Below are 19136 nucleotides of genomic sequence, written 5' to 3'. Positions count from 1 at the left end.
GCTAGTATGAGTTTACTTAGTTGGTGAAAAAATTATTTGGATGAGTACTGGAATGTGTCCTGTTTATCATCGAAAAATTCTGCAATGCAAGCATCTCACTACCTGGAAGCAAAGTGGTCTCCACCTAAATACCCTATTTATAAGAATGTTGATGGTGCAATCTTCTCATCTCAAAAAGCTGCTGATATTGCTGTGGTAGGTAGGGACCATGAGGGGAATTTCATTGTTGGTTTAAGTAAGATCCATGCTCCTTTGGGTGCTATTGAAGTTGAAGCTAAGGCATTTGAAGCTGACATCTTTTTTGCGAAGGAAGTGGGCATTAGAGAATTCATATTGGAAGGGGATTCTGTCGTAACAGTCCAAGCTTTAAAAGAAGTGTCACATGCTCCATCTTCTATTGCTTTTGTGATTTATGGATCTCTAACTAAATGTCATGAATTTCGAAAGGTTGGTTTCTCTCATGTTCGACGACAAGACAATAGGCCTGCTCATTTGTTAGCTAAACATGCTTTAGGCGTTGTTGATTTCTTTGCTTGGATTGAAGAGTTTCCTTATTTCTTAGAACAAGCTCTTATTCATGATGTTTCTGTACCTTTACGCTCCGTTTGTTTCGATGTAAAATATGTTCAAATGTAAAATATTTTTCATGTAAATATTTTACTTTAAAATATTTGCAAGTGTTTGGCAAGTGTTGTGACCTAAATGTTGCAAATATAAATCGGCCACCACCAGCTACCACATACCCAACCACCACCAACTATTGAAAAATATACTCACTGTAATCCCATTCCATCAACCACCATCATCTACCCCATCAGAATCACCAACAACCACCAAATCACCACCAACCATTCAAAACACAGCCATCAAAACCACCACCAGCCCCCACCAAAGCTTCAAAAAACTGCCACCAACTACCAAAAAAAACAACCATCAACCACCAAATCATCACCAACGAACCAAAAAACATCCATCAACAACCCAAAAATCCACATCAGAAAAGCTAAAACACCCATAAAATCAAATCAAAAACCTGAAAAGAAAATCCACAAACAAAGAATCTAATATGAAAATCCAACAACCCAGCAAATCTAGCGGCAGCAAGATCAAAACAGCCACCAGCAAGATCAGAGCAACCATTAAAAACCCAAGCCGTTGCTAGCAAGATTAAAGGAAGATCGGAACAGCCACCAACAACTCGATGGACTTCATGAGAGAGATGAGAGGAGGGAGGAGTGGGAGTCAGTTGATGGTGGCGCCAAAGGTGGGTGGCGCCGCTGGTGGGTAGCTTCGGTCGGTGAATGGCTCCGGTCGGTGGGTGGCGTCGCTGTTGTGTTACGCCGGTCAGTGGGTGGCGCCACCAGGTTTTGTGAGAGAAGGTTCAGGTTGAGAAGGAGAGAAAATTGAGAGGGAGAGAAGAGATAACGTGAAAGGGAGAGAATAGATGGCTTGAGAGTTGTCGGGTGAGAGTTTGAGAGAAATGGTAAAATATTTTACCAAAATTTTAAGCGTAAAATATTTTACACAAATTTGCTTTAGATTGATTTAGTTGACTAAAAATATTTTACTTTTGACTAAATATTTTACTACAAAATAAACACTATAAAATAAAAAAATATTTTCCTACAAATATTTTACGTGAAAACAAACATAGAGTTAATTTCATGTATAAAATTTTAGTCTTTTAATAATAAAAAAAGAAAAAAACACAGGTCCATGTGTTCAGTGGGCCCCGATCCATCCTTATCGCTGACATGTATTAATTTCATTGGTAAAAGAAGAAGAAAAAGAAAAAGCCAAAAACCCTAATAAAGTAAAGCAAGCAGACTGGAGTTAACACAGGTTAGCGTTGGGCTGGGCGGGTAGAGAATCTAGAGAAAAGAGTAATATGTTAGGGTGCTTAACCCTATTTGTAGCGCCATCTTCCCATTCTTCCCCATTTCTCTCCTTCAACTTCAACTTCAACTTCAATCGCCTCTCTCACTTTCGGCCCTCTATATCTCTCCCTTCCACTACTGGTACGCTCATTTCTCTTCTCTCTCTCGCTTAAGAATTTACATACTTGTGTATTTGTTTTGCCTTTACTTTTTTACCCTCAAATTTATGCCTTCCTGTTAAGTTTCCTAGTATTCACATGAATATACATACAATTTTCGATTTATGCTTTTATTTATTATGTTCGTCTCTGTGTGTGTGAGCGCTCTTTAATGCAAAGTTTCATTTTCTTGCAAAAATTGAAAGATTTTTGGATTCTGTTTACTCCAATTTCATCAGTGCTTTCTTCAAGTTCTTTTTTTTTTTTTTTTTTTTTTTTTTGAGATTTCTAAAATTGGTAATGGAATTTGTATTAATTTTAATGTTGTTTGATGCGAAACTAGACAGACTTGTTGAGAACAACATCTAGGAGGCTCATTTTGGCAACAAAGAAACGCTCTGTCTCAACAATGGCAAATGTAAGTTAATTCAAATGGTTATTTATTTATTTCTAATTTTCTCCCATTTGGGTGCGAAAATAATGTATTATTTTAGTGCCTGCCAAGTGCTTTGCTCATTTTAAGAACGCAGTTGTTTCCTAAAAGGCTAAAAGTAAAATGGACTCTTGCCACAGGAAGAAGAAAATGTGAAGCGTAAGTTAGCGAAACTCTTTGAGGTGGCACTTAAGGTGACGGTGCCCAGTGTTGCAGATGTAGAGCCTTTGGTTGCTGCTTGCACTGGAAAATTTGGAGATTACCAATGGTATCTCACTTGCTTGTGAAATGACATATATGTGAATTGTGGTTATGGGATTTGGTTGGAAGTGTTGTATTATCTATTTTTAGTACCAGCACTAGAAAATATAATAGCAATGCTGGCTTTGGATTCCATAGGAGTTCTTTTTGGATGCTAAACTTGGATTTTGTTCTTTGATGCAGTAACAATGCCATGGGCCTATGGTCTAAAATAAAAGGAAAGGAAACTGAATTTAAGGGCCCCCCAGCTGTTGGACAGGTGTTGACATTGACATTCTTTCTATTTTTTGTCTATGTTCTACCTTTGTATTAGAACTTATTTGGAAATGGAAGGTTGTGAATTCTGTAGTAAACTTTAAATTGATAGTGTTGGATACTTATCCCCATCTTTTTTGGTATTTGTAGGCCATCATGCGAAACCTCCCACAATCTGACATAATAGAATCCTGTTCCGTAGCTGGGCCAGGATTTGTGAATGTCAAATTATCGAGGAATTGGATGGCTCAGGTGCATGCTTGTTTCTACCTTTTGTTTTTTGAGTGAAGAGACATCTCTATTACTTGTTATAATATATATATATATATATATATATCTTATTTATAAGGGAAAACAATAAGAAGAGAGAAGGAAGAGAAGGCTTTACGTTATTGCTAAGATGCACGGGTACGGATATGGGTACGGGTACGGGGAAACAATGTTTCTTGAAAAACTTGGGGTACGATATGTCGGGGATATGTGTATTAATTACTTATTAAATATATTTTTTATATATTGTTAATCATTATTTTTTTATATATTGTTAAGCATTTATCAATTTAAAAACAATAATGAATAATAAAATGAATCTATGACGATTAAATGCTGTGTAGAATACAAACCGAGATCCAAAAGAGTAAATAAAACATAATTAGACAAGTATTCAACATTGAAACCAATATATAAAGCATATAGATAAAAATTCTTTCAAGTTTGGGCTATCTCTCACTATTGGGGTTGGGTTACAACGGTATCTAATTCGTATCACAGATGCATCCTAGATGTATTGCACTTTTAAATTTTTTTTGGTTGGCCATGTATCTTAGAGGTATCCAGTATGATACCGGTACGATACGTATTGGATACGAGTATGTGAGGAAAAATGGTGCATCCATGCATCCTAGTTTATTGTAATTGATATAGCATATTTGTATGTTTGTTTGACTTCAAATATGCTGATGCAGAGTATTCAAAGAATGCTAATTGATGGAATCGATACATGGGCACCACGACTTCCAGTCAGAAGGGCTGTGGTTGATTTTTCTTCACCTAATATAGCAAAAGAAATGCATGTAGGCCATTTAAGATCTACCATTATTGGGGACACAATAGCCCGTATGCTCGAGTTTTCATGTGTTGAAGTTCTTCGGCGAAATCATGTTGGCGACTGGGGAACACAGGTATATGCAGTTTATGAAAACATATGTTTATTGCATAGAAGCTGTTTTAGCTTGATAAGGGCCTTTTGTGTCTTTGCCTGTCTTTGCTACGACTAACGTTTCTTGCTTTATGTATGAACTTGTAATTTTGTTCTTTTTTTCCTCTGTTGAAATCAAATCCATCAGCTTGTAGCTATATACTTCAAACGCTAATTGATTTCTTAATAGAGAATGGTGGAATTTTTTTTCTCTCTGTCAAGCATTTCCATTATCTAACACGTTTTAAAAATAGATCTTCCTAATTGGACAAAGGCAGCATTTGTGTGCTTTTTTCTTGCTACCTTCATATTGCCACCGTAATCTTATAGCGACATATACCTTTGGAGATTAGTTAATAAAATGAGATTCAATGCTCTGATGTTATATACTTCAGAAACTAGACCACTCATGTTCATTGTGATAGTCTGATGTCATGTTGTTTATGGTTGAAATGATTTGATCATGCACGGGTAAATAGCCGCTTTTGTTCAAAATTGCTATACAGGTATTAATTATCACGTATTCTATCTTGTAGAGAAATTCTTTTCCTTTTTTCATCAGTACCATTACCATAAGGCTGAAAATTTTCCCATGTGTGTTGCAGTTTGGTATGCTGATTGAATTCCTCTTTGAAAAGTTTTCAAATTGGGAAGATGTTAATGAAGCAGCTATTGGAGATCTACAGGTATATGAAACTATTAAAGCTGTGGATTGTTGTTGGATCTTTCCTTATTATATCACTAACCTCATGTTGCACTTTGGCCAATGTGTTCTAGCACATATGGCATCTCCCCTCCTTATAAGAACAAGGTGGAGTGTGAGATTGTGGGTTCAAGACCCATTGGATGTGTGTATAATTACCAATATTAGAATTATGTATTCTATTAGAAGGTGATATTAGGGAGATGGTGAGGTCAGACGGAATTGATTTGTTAGGGAATTTACCTAATCACCTTCAGTTGCAGTTCCTGCAAAGTGAAACTTGGAGTAAGATGTCGTCAAGAAAGAATTACCTTCATTTTAATATGACTGTATTTTTCAATGTGTGATTCTTATACTTTTGAATTCTTTTGTTCGTTAGGGCATTTTATAGTGAATGATTTTGTGACTCATTTCAAAAATGAAAAATTAAATGATGAAATGTGATTCTAACTTGAATGGTACTTGTTAGGAATTCTATAAAGAATCAAAAAAGAGATTTGACAGTGATCCTGATTTTAAGGAGAGGGCACAGAAGGCAGTGGTTCGCCTCCAGGTTATTTGTTTACTTTTGTAGCTTATGGACTGAGGTTGATCTCTCCGATAATGCAATATCTTAGGTCACTATTAAAATTTTGAATATCTAGGCTTCACATTATATTTGTTGAGTTTCTCTTTTACAAATTTGTCGTGGCTCAACTTTCTACAGGGTGGGGAACAGAAGTATCGTAAGGCATGGACACAGATTTGTGAAATCAGTCGAAATGAATTTAACAGGGTTTATCAACGCCTTGGAGTTCAGTTAGAGGAAAAGGTATGTGAATGTTCAATATCTTATATTGTTTTTTTTTTTTTGGATTAAATTTCTACTTATAGTGTTGCAATTCAATAAATTGAAAATGAGGACATAGTAGATTTCGTTAAAGTCACATGAAATGCAGATGGTCCTTGCTGCATATAGACAGCAAAGATCTTTGTTTATAGTGAGGTTTCCTGAAAATTAGGCCACTAACTGATAGTAATACTTACATGTATATATATTTTCTCGCTGACAGGGGGAAAGCTTCTACAATCCATATATTCCTGCGGTTTTGAAGGAATTGACTAGTAAAAATTTAGTTGAGGACAGTCAGGGGGCTCGTGTGATCTTTCTTGAAGGGTTTAATATACCCCTTATTGTTGTGAAGAGTGATGGTGGTTACAATTATGCTTCAACTGATCTAGCAGCTATTTGGTTAGTAGTTTTTGCTACTATTATCTTAGTTTTAATAAACCTTGAAGTTGATTCCTCAGTTGGTAGTTTTATGATCATTTAGCTGTTCTCATATTTGCATTTCTTCTGCCTGTTTCCTGTAGACTTTAATTTGCATAATTTACCGAGGCATCTTAAATATTAGTACTGCCAAAAGAATAAAACCGACATTATAGTTTCCATTATCATCTAGTAAAAATTATTACTTTAATGCATGAGTTTTTTTTTTTTAATTAATTTATTTATTATTTGTATGCATGTATGTGTTCCAATGTAGTTAATACCATACAGGAGGCTATTTCAGGGAAACAAAATATTTCGATATCAGTTACTGGTATACTGTTTTGGGATCACAACTAATTGTATAGATAGATAAATAAATAAAGATATTTATTTATTTACATGTTAATTAGTCAAAAGTGATAGGTCGCAAGTTTGGGTCTGGGAATCAGTCTCTCTAAAATAAATTGGGGCAAAAAGTGGGAGTTTTGTGCACTGGGTATAACCTTTTTATTTATATGTTTATTAGTCAAAACCCATGAAATTTGTCAAAAATATTCTAAATTTATAAGTCCATATATAATATGCTAATCTATAGCTTAAATGTCAGCTCCTTAATAAAAATAGACAATTGTTGTACTTAGATGATGATGATGATGATGATGATACTAATAATAATAATAAAAGCACACCAAGTTGTTTCCATGTTTGGCAGGTGGCAGTGGTACAAAAATTGAATTAAGTTGACTTGTGCAATCAATTCACATTGGTTTCAGGCAGGGGCAGGCCCACTCAAAAAAGACACTAAACAAAATTCAAAAAAAAAAAAAAAAATAGAGAGGTGGGGTGGGGGGGTGGTTGGGGATGATCAGCCATAAAATTGGTATCGACGGCAGTAATGTTTGCTATTTTTTTCCCCTCTGGCTGTTATATGATATTTTCTCTGGTATTGCCAGAATGAGTTGGTATATGGAATGGCACAAGGCATCTGTGTTTCTGTACTGGCCTAGGTATCTGTACAGCATACAACCTGCTGTTACAGTACGAAATTGACTCCTTTGATGCGTACACTCTTTTCCATAATCATCTAATAATTGCTTAATGCTTTAAGGCTTATGTTTTGGATTTTTTTAATAGATTTTTGTCTATGCATTTATGATTGTTGAAAGTTCTGATTACAATGTATAGGTATCGTCTTAATGAAGAGAAAGCTGAGTGGATGATATATGTTACTGATGTTGGTCAGCAGCAGCACTTTGATATGGTGTTTAAGGTATGGATTCAAAGTCAGATCTTGTATCCCATTTTATGCTGATTCATGCATGTTGTTTGTCATTGAAATTTTTTGTTTACATCAATGTTCATAACTGGTTATTGAAAACAATTTGAATTAATATACTTATCTGTATAAGTCATGGGATAGTACTACTGCAAATTTGCCGTCAGAAGCATAAAACCAGAGATAACTTTTGCTTTTGTATTTCAGGCTGCCAAACGTGCAGGTTGGCTTTCTACTGATGATAATGCATACCCTAAAGCTAGCCATGTGGGTTTTGGTCTTGTTCTTGGAGATGATAAGAAGCGCTTTCGAACTCGCAGCAGTGAAGTGGTTCGGTTAGCTGATTTACTGGATGAAGCCAAGAGTCGCTGTAAAACAACACTTATTGAACGTGGTATGATACTGAATGGCCTGTCTTTTGTTTTATTTGTCTTAAATATTCTCTCTCTCTCTTTCTGTTTCTTATTTTTGTAATTATGTATATGAGGCAGCTTCTATTTTTCTGCTGTAATACCTAAAACTCTTAATATGTCTTATTTGTTCTTTTTATAAGACCATAACTAGGAAGCTTTTAAACTTATGGAATGCTTATTATTTCTCCAATGTTGGTTAGGTAAGGGGGATGAATGGACTGAAGAGGAGCTTGAGCAAACTGCTGAGGCAATAGGTTATGGTGCTGTCAAGTAAGTTATACTGTTATCTACATCAGTAATATACACAATAATTCTATAAATACTTGCAGAATCAGTGCCATTTAGTATTTTTTTATATTGGTAATTACTCATTCACCTACCCCCACCTTGTTCTTACAAGGAGAGATGTCATTTGATCTAAAACTCACTGGTTGTCTGACCTGTAAGTATCCCCACCATAAGACAACAAATCTCTACATGTATTATGAAGTTAGTGTATCTTGCCAGCTCATGGTTTTATTTTTGTAGATCATTTCATTACTGAAGTAAAGATTATATCGAGTTTTAATTTCTCTCTGAAATTTCATGATTATCATGATATCCTGCTGATAATTCCATAAAGTTTGTAATTCTCATTCAGTAATTTATCAAATGTTTTTTACATTGGGATAGTTTATGTGATGCTTATTCTTATATTTTGTAGCTAGCAGATGGTATTTGTCAGGTAGAAAATACGTTACTGAAGATAGTTTCTTAGTTAGAGTATCACTTTTTGCTCTTCCTGGAATATTGCCCAACTTATACAACAATTTTCTGTAACACATTGTGATTACGAATTCATGCCTGGCATGAGCATGCATTTTTATTTTAGTACTCATTTTTCACAATGGTTTTGGCAGGTATGCTGACTTGAAGAACAACAGATTGACCAATTACACGTTTAGTTTTGATCAAATGCTGAATGATAAGGTGCTTTTACCACTCACTGGTATTGTTAGTTTTTTGTCATCTGTTTGCTCTCTCTATGCTTGCTTTAGTAACTGTTGTAGCCAATGGCAGAGCCAGGATTTGAATTTAGGGGGAGACAAATTTATAACCAATAGTCTAATATACATGTCTCCATACACCCATGGCATACATAGATTTATACATATTATGAACAGAAGCATTGCCTATACACACACTACTATTTAAGGAGCTTCCCCTATTTGGGATGGACATTTCAGTTATCCCAAAATGCCCTTAAATGCAACTTTTGAAAAGTTTTCAACAATAGGGTCAACAAAGTAAACTAATAGTTTTCAAAATCCTAAATTTTAGCCTCTTTTATATAAGAAAAAAAAAAAGAAAAACCCATGTTCAACGCTTTCAAATTTCAAACCCACGTTCACCTATGTCATTTCCTTATTTGAGTTTAAATGTCAGTTCTTATCCATAAGGAGTTCTTAGAAAAAACTACCACTCTTCCTTATCTCCTGTAATCCAGTTTTTTTAAAAACTTTCCCACTATCAATTTTGAAGATATTCACAAATTTCCAGACACCACCATTCAACACTCCAATGAAATTAAAGTCAGCAGTTATTCTACAAATCTCAAAGAGAAATGCCCAAGGCAGTGTGTGCCAAAGCCAGCATCTTCCTTTCAAGACAACTAAAGGTATTAATTTTTGTTGTCAACCGTTATGCCTCTCGAATCTTATAGTGTTTCCGCGTTCTCTCTCTCAAAACCAAAACAGTTCAACACAAATGACCTGAAAAAGACACAGGATCCTGGAGTCCACAGTAACTGCGCACTCAAGACTCAACTAACAAGCTCCTAATATTTCTTGGACGGTGTTGAAAATTACACGGGCAAGGCCAATAATATTTCTTGGTTGGTTGACTCTTGACAGTTATTCATCATGTATGTTTTGAAGATATTCACAAATATCCACCCCCTTTTTTTAGAAGATGTGATTTTGTTTTGCACTTCCTATCTCTAAGAGCATTTACATCAGCTCGTGTAAATTTATCATCTATTTTACACCGAAAAAGCTACCTTTTCTATTTTACACATCCAATTTTACAAAACATCCACATCAGTTCATCTATTATACACTATATTTTATATAAATAATATTTTTATATTCTTTTTTTAATATTATTTTACCTACCGTTTCTTTTTCCAATATATCCTTTTCTTTCTTCTTTCTTTCTTTTTCTTTTATCTCTGCCGCTTCCTCTTTCTTTTCTTCCTATTCTTTCTTCTTCTTTCTCTCACGGTCAAAACCCAGAGGCACTAGAGCTTTTCTTTCTTCTTTCTTTCTTTTTCTTTTATCTCTGCCGTTTCCTCTTTCTTTTCTTCCTCTTCTTTCTTTCACGGTCAAAACCGATCTCCATCAACGCCGATCTCCATCAACACCGATCTCACCGATCTCGTCAACCCATCACCGATCTCCATCAACGCCGATCTCCATTAAAACCGATCTCCATCAACACCGATCTCACCGATCTCCGTCAACCCATCACCGATCTCCATCAACGCCGATCTCCATTAAAACCGATCTCACCGATCTCCGTCAACCCATCACCGATCTCCATCAACGCCGATCTCCATTAAAACCGATCTCCATCAACACCGATCTTCGTCAACCCATCACTGATCTCCATCAACACCGATTCACATCACCGATCCAAATCGCCTCTCCAATCCACGATCCACAATCACCGATCACCGATCAAACGATTTTGTTCTAGTGGTTGATTTTGTTGTTGATTTTGTGGTTGATTTTTTATGTTTGTAGTTGATTTTTGATTTTGTGTCTGTGGGAGTGTGTCTCAGAGGAAGAAAGAACATGATGAGGGATGGTTTGTTGTGCAGATGGAGAAGAGAGAGAAAAAAACGAGCGAACCAGAAATTATTAAAATATTGTATACATGAGCTACAGTAACCCTGTATATATCCACGGTTACTGTAGCTCGTGGAAAAATATACATGATTATACAAGACTTTGGAAGCACTGATGTAGAGCAATTTTGCTTCAGAATGTGTAAAAATGGTAGTTTTTTCTATTATACAAGAGTTTCCACCCACTGATGTGGATGCTCTAATGTGTTTGGATTTTGATGGAATGTCACATTGTCATAAGTATTATCTTTTGAGAAGTTGTAGTTCGCAAAGCGTGTACACCTCAAATGGAAAATTATGACATTGAACTAAAAAAAAAAAAAAAAAAAGATTGGATAAACACCCAAAAGCTTCTAATTAAAATAGAAATTCTATTCTCTTAAGAAAAAAGAGAGAGAGAGAGAGAGAGAGAGAGAGAGAAAGGAATCCCATTACAATCAAATAATCTCCCCACTCCACATGTCACAAACTTCCCACTACAAACAAAAACTCTTCCCTGCATCTCACAAATTTCCCACTACAAACAAAAACTCTTCCCTAATAGGCGAATGTCTCACAAATCGAGGTTGTTATATTTTCCAATTAAAAAAATACCTAGGAGTGTAATGAGTGTTATGCGTTTGTGGGTGAAATAATTTATTTATATATAAATCTCATCACACCCCTAGGAATTTTTGTGATTGGAAAATGGTAACAACCCCAATTTATGATGAAAAAAAATTACTAACCTTTACAAAAAAATAGAAGAGCCTTTGAGCATGCTTGTGAATGTGTGCTCAACGGCTAGTGTGTCTATATATATATATATATATATATATATATATACATATGACAAATCTATAGAATGAAATGTCACTCATGTGATTATTAAGTTTTATTTTTTTGATTAGTGATTATTAAGTGTTATTTTAATGTTAGAAAACCCATAAAAGATGGCAGGTGCATTATATTCTATTTATTTTGCTGTGTATTTTTTTATTTTATATCTGAATTAGTTGTTTAGTAACTTTTTATTTTTATTTTTTTTTATATAGTGAAATTTTTAATTATAATTCTCACATAGATAAACCTCAAGCACTACTTATATTGAGTTTTGTTAAACTCATAAAATGATTACTATTTTTTTTTTTTTTTGATAGGTAAGAAAAAGTTTATTAAAGACACTACAATATGCAAGAAAAGCACATAGTAGTCAAAAAGTACAAAAATAGGAAAGAAAAAAACAGAAAACTAATTACAAAATAGAAGAGAGCTAATGAACAAAGGCATGGAGTCACAAGATGTGAGGCCCCAAGCCTGAGAACAATCAAACCAATAACCACAAAAAGAAGCAAGCAACTGATCATCAAAACTATTCACATCCTCAAGACAATTACGTTCCCTCCATATGCACCACAATAAGCACAACGGCACTAAATTCCAAATGTTTGACGAGTGTTTCCCTAGCCAATTTCTCCAACCAAAAAAAAAATCAAACACCATTTTTGGTAAGACCCAAAAAACCCCAAAAGATACGAAACACCATAACTGTCGAGCCTTCTTACAATGAATCAACAAATGATCCATGGTCTCCCCACAACATCGACACATGCAAACACTAATCAACAAAATCAAACCCCTTATTCTTCATATTATCGCTAGTGGGTATCTTATTCCAAGCCACAATCCAGACAAAAAAAGAAACTCGCCTAGGGGCCTTCACTCCGCAAATACCTTTCCAAGGGAAAGTGATAGAAGAAGAGCCTCGTAAAGTCTTATAATGTGAAAGTGTCAAAGTTCCCATTCTTCTTCAAAGTCCATCTCAATCAGTCCCCACCTCCCAAAAAATGAAGAAAATCCAGCATAGGACCCACCTCCCAATCATTTCTCAATCATTTGAATCCCGGGTGAACCTCACATCCCAAGTCCTCCTTTCCCCTTCTCTCTGCCTGGGTAAGGATAAAGCAACAGAAGCCTCTTTATCAATGGTTAGCTCATACAAAACTGGAAATGTCGTTTGAAGAGGTTGATCCCCACACCAACAATCATGCCAGAATTTTACTCTATTCCCCACCCCAATCTCAAACTGAGTATGTTTACTAAAATCCTCCCAACCCATACGAATGTCTCTCCACAAACCACAACCATGAACACCCATTCCCAACTTAGAAGTTCATCCCCCCCTCTTCCCCAAACTTCATAGCTATCCCCCTCCTCCAAAGTTGATTCTCCTCTACCCCAAAGCGCCATAGCCATTTTCCTAATAAAGCTTTATTGAAGGTAGTCAACTTCCTTAAACCATATAGTAAATATTTGTGCATCTAAAACTTAGAGTTTAACTTGAAAACAATACCAATTTATGAAGTTTATTATATATTTATTTCCAATTTTTATTACTTGCATACATTTTTATGAAAAACAATAAGTTATCATATATAGAATTTAAGCTCAAAACACTTTTGAAAGGTAACAATATTTTTTGTACTTTTTTTTCTCTTGAATTAAAACTTTTGCTTATTATTATTTGTAACTTTTGAACCCTTAAAACATTGATATAGTAGAAATTTTTTTTATTTATTTATGAAACTTGAGATAAAGAAAGAGATATCTCTATATATAAACACAAAGAATCTGGCATTGGTGGGGCCAGTGGGGCAATTCCCCTTCCCACCCCCTCCCCCCCCCCCCCCCCAGTTGCAGCTACTGCTTTACTACCACTACTACTAATATTTGTTTCTAACTTTCCTAAAATTGATGTGAGCAGGGGAATACTGCTGTATACTTGCTGTATGCTCATGCTCGGATCTGTTCAATCATCAGGAAATCTGGTAAAGACATAGAGGAATTGAAGAGTGTAAGTTCCTACTTCAAACAGTAGTTATAGCTGAATGATTAATGTTGCACTTGCGTTTTTGTATGCAACTAAGTTTCAGTAGCCCCTAGTTTGACCTGAATTGGTGTCATGAGGACTGAATTTTGACTAGATTGGTAAAGCTACTTTTTTTTAGGATAGATAATTAAACTTGAATTAAAGATCACAAAAGAGGGTTACCTTTCTAGTATACAGGCAATAAACAAGAGAACTCAAACATCATAAATACATCTTTTCTTTTTTTCCAAATGCAATCATGTACTGTAGCTTCATGTTGATAATAAGTTAATGACCGTAATTAAACTTACATTATTTGTTTGGCTCCTAAAAGGCCTTAGCTTTAGGACATGTAAAGGCTTCTGTCTCATCCCTGTAAGTTGTTTGTGGTTTTATATGGACTTTTTGTTTTGGAGATTATCCTGGCAGCTTGATAATTCAGGGTGATGAGGCTCAACTAGTCAACTTGTTGAAGTCTAATGTTGTTTTTTGTTTGTTTGAGATAGATGGGGGCAATAGTTTTGGATCATGCAGATGAACGTGCATTGGGGCTTCATCTGCTACAATTTTCTGAGGTAAGATCTTTTTAGAATTTGTTGCTCTCATGTTTCTTGACCTTGGGATGAATGCAACTTAACTAGCCAGCTTGATGCGTGGATCTGATTGCTGTCTGCCAATTCACTTTTTAGGTTGTTGAGGAGGCCTGCACCAATCTATTGCCGAATGTGTTGTGTGAATACCTCTATAATTTGTCGGAATTCTTTACGACGTTCTATTCCAATTGTCAGGTATGGTTCACGTGTGTTCATTCTTATGCTTTATGAGTATGTTTTATTTTGTAGGACAATGAAACAATGATGGATTAGCCATCTTTGCCTCTATTACACTTTGGGATGAAAGATATATTGGTGGGTTACCCAATTTATGAGATGTCATAAACAAATTCCTATTTCTAGTGTGTTATCCAATTTCTGAGATGCAAGTGAATGTATGGGTTAGTCAAGTTCCTAATTCTGAATTAATTTTGTTATATTGAAACCTTGATTAGGTCGTTGGATCAGCTGAGGAAACGAGCAGACTCTTGCTATGCGAAGCAACTGCAACTGTGATGAGGAAATGCTTTTATCTCCTTGGGATCACACCCGTTTACAAGATATGATATTATACAATAACGCGTATAACCCATTTAAAGGGTTCAAAATGTTTCCAATGTGTGCCGACTCTCTGAGTACGCTGTACAGATAGTGTTTGGGATGCAAGTTTTGGTGAATTTTGGCCATGCAATGTGATAGTTTCAATATCTAGTTGTTAATTACTTTTTTCTTTATTGTTGACTTTTATTATTTTCTTTTGGCTAAACGTACTTAAGATTGGACTCCTCACGAAAGAAGCAATCATATGAGAATTTAAGGAGCCCTGGCTGATCTAGTGGTTCCTAGAAATCAAGTTCACAAATTCTTACATCTGTGTAGTCGAAAGTGCAAAAGCCTTTGCCATTGAACTATTTTAATATCGGATCATATCATATTGGTGAAACTACATTATTGTTCCCTGAAAATTTAACTTGTGAGTGTAATTGGTCTTTCAAGTTTTAGAATGAATGCTGTTAGTTATTTTGTTAATTTTCATTAGTGATATTGCTTACATTGCTAACTGAATAGGGACTTGGTAATTTTGTAATGAAAAAAATTACAAAAATTATTATACACATAAGAAGCAAACTAAACATCCCAAAATCAAATCTTAATCCTAACTGGTTTCAAATCAAAAAACTGTTAGCTGTTTCCCATCAGTAAATACGTTGTCAGTATCATGCAATATGTCTCTCTTAATTAGATGGTGTTAATTAGCCAAGATGATGAAAAAAAATTATTATTTTGACTCATATATCATGTATTATTAGAGTTCAATCAATTTGAATGCCTTTTATTTTTATATATTATGGAGAGAGAGTTTCAAGGGGATATTTGCCCTCTAGCATTATATATAGAAATCATATCGTTAGTAAGCAAGGCTTTGAAACTATTAAGCAAGTTAACATCTCGAGTCTGTCAGGCTCGAGTTTTGATTGTTGATATGGAGATTTTTGCCATGGGGAATTCGAGTCTCTAAGACTCGAGTTCCATGGAAGAATTTGAAGAAGAAGAAGAAGAAGAAGAAGAAGATCCGAAGAATTTGAAGAAAAAAGAACCCATGGTTTGAAGAATTTGAAGAAGATAGAAGAACCCACGTGAGCTTTGAAGAAGAACCACGGGAAGAGAAGAAGCCACGGGAAGAAGAAGCCACTGGAAGAGAAGAACCCACGGATGGAGGATGAAGAAGAACAGAGGAAGAATTAGAACTCACGGAGGAAGAAGATGGATAGAGGATAGATCAGGTGAACCTAGGGACTTAAGTTTTAAATACTTGAGTTCCACATGGATTTATTTTCACAATAGATTGCCACCACATGCAACTCAAGACTTAAAGACTCAAGTTTTATTTTTGAACTCGAGTTTTAGAGTATCGAGATGCTAGTTTGCTACATAGTTTTGCAAAGATGACAACTAATTAAAATGTTTAAAAAATAAAGGTAAAATGCAAAAAAAAAAAAAAAAAAAAAAATTCTTGTTTCAACCTAGGTGGGATCGAACCTCAGATCTCTTATTTGACGATAAGATGTTTTTTCAACTGAGTTAACTGGAGCCCACTAATACATTTGAATATGTATATTATTAATATATGTTAATTTGATTTATTTAGTTAGTTTTGTTAAATATTAGGGTAAATTGCAAAGTATATTCCGGAAATTTGGGTTGCTTGGATTTTATACCTTGAAGTTTGGTTCCCCACTATTGGGAGAAATTATTAGGTCCACCAGGAGGACTGCTAAAATGGTCCTCCCAACCAATAAAATAATACTATCTATGCAAATGTGTGAGTCAACTTTCTAATCAGCACAAGAAATAAAAAATAAAAAATAAAAAAAATCATCAAGTGTGTACTTAGCAATTTACCCTAAATATTATTACATAAGTGATGATTAAATTTTTCATTAGTTGAATATGTTCCGAATTTAGAATGAATATACCCTACAGCCTAGGTTTAAGTCTACTTAAAATATCTAAAATTCAAAATTGCCCTGTCAGATCATCAGTTTTCTTCTAAAAGAAAGAAGTTAGAAAAAAGAAAAAAGATAGATCTTCACTTTTGACAGAAATTTGACCATCCTTATTTCCTCCTTGTTAGATTAATGGCCACTAGCCTACAATGGTGGTGAGTGTTTTGGTACAATTATTTTAATTTTTTTTGCTATAGTTCTTTTAGAAATCTATTTGTTTTACACTATTATCTATTGTGTCATTACTATTTGGGGATTTTCGCATAACAAGAGATCGACTTGACGAGGGTATGTTATATTTTGTCAAATTTTCTCAACAGCAATGGGTCTCTTATCCTATTAACATACATATCTTTTGCTAAACTCCTTTGCATGTCCATTCCATTGGTGAGGTGTTGGCTGTGTAACCATGATTCTATTGTTTGGAATTATTTAATAGTTATCCCAATTGCTGTTGTTGCTATGTTTTCTGATTCGGCCACACAGAACACGCTTGATGATCTATCGAGCAAGGAATGAGACTAGACGATGGAAGGAGTTGCTTCCTTCAACATTATTCCTAGTAGCACTAAGATTGTATTTGTATGAATTGGCCATATTTATAATGTTGTTTGATGTTGAATGTTGTGCCTAAGGCCTGCCTGATGGTTAAATATTATTATTTTGTGAATTTTGAATCTATTTTGATTTGTATAGAATTTTTGGGCAGTGATAAAGGGGGAGATGGTGACTCTCATATTCTAACACATTCACATACACTTTCTCTTAGGGAGATGGAGTGAGAGAAAAGGGAAATTTTTTGCTTGCTATTGTTTTTGAAGTGTTCATTTTAATAAGTCAATGGCTTTTTGGTGCACTATTGATTTGAGCGTTTTGGGTGAGATCAGACTTTTTTTTTTTTTAATTGCTATGTGAGATTTGAGAACTCTGATTTTTTGCAAGGGCTTCTATGTGATAGTGGATTTGAGGTGTAAAATACCATTTTGGGTATATTATAAATATATGTTAATTTGATTTATTTAGTTAGTTTTGTTAAATATTAGGGTAAATTGCAAAGTATATTCCTAAAATTTGGGGTTGCTTGGATTTTATACCCTGAAATTTGGTTTCCCACTATTGGGAGAAATTATTAGATCCACCAGAAGGATTGCTAAAATGGTTATCCCAACCAATAAAATGATGCCATCTATGTAGATGTGTGAGTCAATTTTCTAATTGTGGTGGGCCTTTTTGTGATTTTGGGCTGGACTGCCTCCTGCTGCACTGAGGCCCAAGTGTTATGGATAAGGGAGTTGAGACCGGTCCAACTACAACTCACTTTGGTCCGGCTTGTGCACAAACTATGCCTCGTTGGCCAAAAGCTTTGTTCACATGCCTATGGCAGGTAGAGCTACTTTGGACGAGTCATGGCAAGCAAACATGATAATAATAATAAAAGAAAGTATTTTTGCCATTAGACAAAGTAAATAAATAATTCCCAATTAAAATGATAATTACAACAATAAGAAACACTTTGTAAAGAAAATGGTGGAAATAAATAGGGAAGACATGAGTTATCAAAAGAAAGAAAAAGATCAATCCGTCATGCCAAGTTATGTCGCAGGACCAAGACTAAGAAGGGAACCATTTTCCTCAATGTGAATAATCTCCCAGGAAAATCTTTCCGTAGAAATTAATCACTTTGAGGGAAGCGGATTTGAATGGCTTGTGCCCAAAAGAATCCTTTGCCTCTGGCAGAGAGCATGCCTTTAAAGGGAGAGAAGGGATTAACCTATTGGTGCATGCCTGTTGTTCTACACTCTCCGTTTCCTCTTACTGATTCTATCTTTTCTCACTGTTTTTTGTGATTTCTAATTCTTTTCTTTTCTTCTTTCAGCGCTTACCCATTTAACAAGTTGTGATTCTTTCTTAGTGGTTACTCTTACTGTTCTACCGACCTCCTTCTGTGCACAGCAAGGGTCCTTTATATATTGCCTGTCGTGACTGGGCTTTTACCATTTTATCCTTTAACTACCTTTGTCTGGTTTGGGTGTCCTTGCCGACTATTACTGATTTATCAGTTGACCAGCCACCACCACTTACATGTGCTGGCTGCGCCACTCCCCATTGCTAGACAAAGAAGATTGTTTTGTTTGCTTACTCACCATGGAATTCCTACCTGCTACGGTGTGGTTGCTTTCTCTCTCTCTATCCCTCATGGCATGCACCTAGTGGTTCCAGCTCATCCTTATTTCTTTTGAGTAATGTGTCATCCCAGCAGGACATTTCCCCTAAAAGAACCTGAGCGGGAACCCCAGAATAGGTTTTCCCCTCTACCCACCGCCAGACCATACTCTTTTATCTCTGACCCATAACCCACCACTTCCTGTATTGACTGGGTACAGACTGGTGATGTCTGGGCCCTGCTTGTGCTCTACTTCTGTGTATGTCCAAAACTTGCCCACTGCTCATGCGTTTGTCGTGGTCTGGAGGCAC

At 35.4% G+C, this 19136-nt stretch overlaps 1 protein-coding gene across 2 annotated transcripts; it reads left to right on the top strand.

Annotated features, from left to right (window-relative positions):
- The first annotated feature begins 1828 nt into the window (after positions 1-1828).
- Positions 1829-15155, top strand: LOC115975620 (arginine--tRNA ligase, chloroplastic/mitochondrial-like). 2 transcript variants are annotated; one of them, XM_031096481.1, is made up of 18 exons: positions 1829-2018; positions 2383-2453; positions 2609-2736; positions 2913-2988; positions 3135-3236; positions 3950-4165; positions 4788-4868; positions 5355-5438; positions 5592-5696; positions 5938-6116; positions 7323-7407; positions 7621-7807; positions 8027-8096; positions 8726-8795; positions 13457-13546; positions 14068-14136; positions 14251-14349; positions 14610-15155. In XM_031096481.1, the coding sequence occupies exons 1-18, from the start codon at positions 1889-1891 to the stop codon at positions 14718-14720; spliced, it is 1953 nt and encodes a 650-aa protein (XP_030952341.1). In that variant the 5' UTR covers positions 1829-1888; the 3' UTR covers positions 14721-15155. The 2 variants fall into 2 exon arrangements, with proteins under 2 accessions (XP_030952341.1, XP_030952342.1); XM_031096482.1 differs by having other exon boundaries at positions 1834-2018; positions 2379-2453.
- Positions 15156-19136: the final 3981 nt, after the last annotated feature.

The sequence above is a fragment of the Quercus lobata genome, chromosome 2 (genome assembly GCF_001633185.2).
Source record: "Quercus lobata isolate SW786 chromosome 2, ValleyOak3.0 Primary Assembly, whole genome shotgun sequence".
NCBI lineage: Eukaryota > Viridiplantae > Streptophyta > Magnoliopsida > Fagales > Fagaceae > Quercus > Quercus lobata.
The sequence above is the reverse complement of the archived record's forward strand: the minus strand, read 5'-3'. Positions and strand labels throughout refer to the sequence as shown.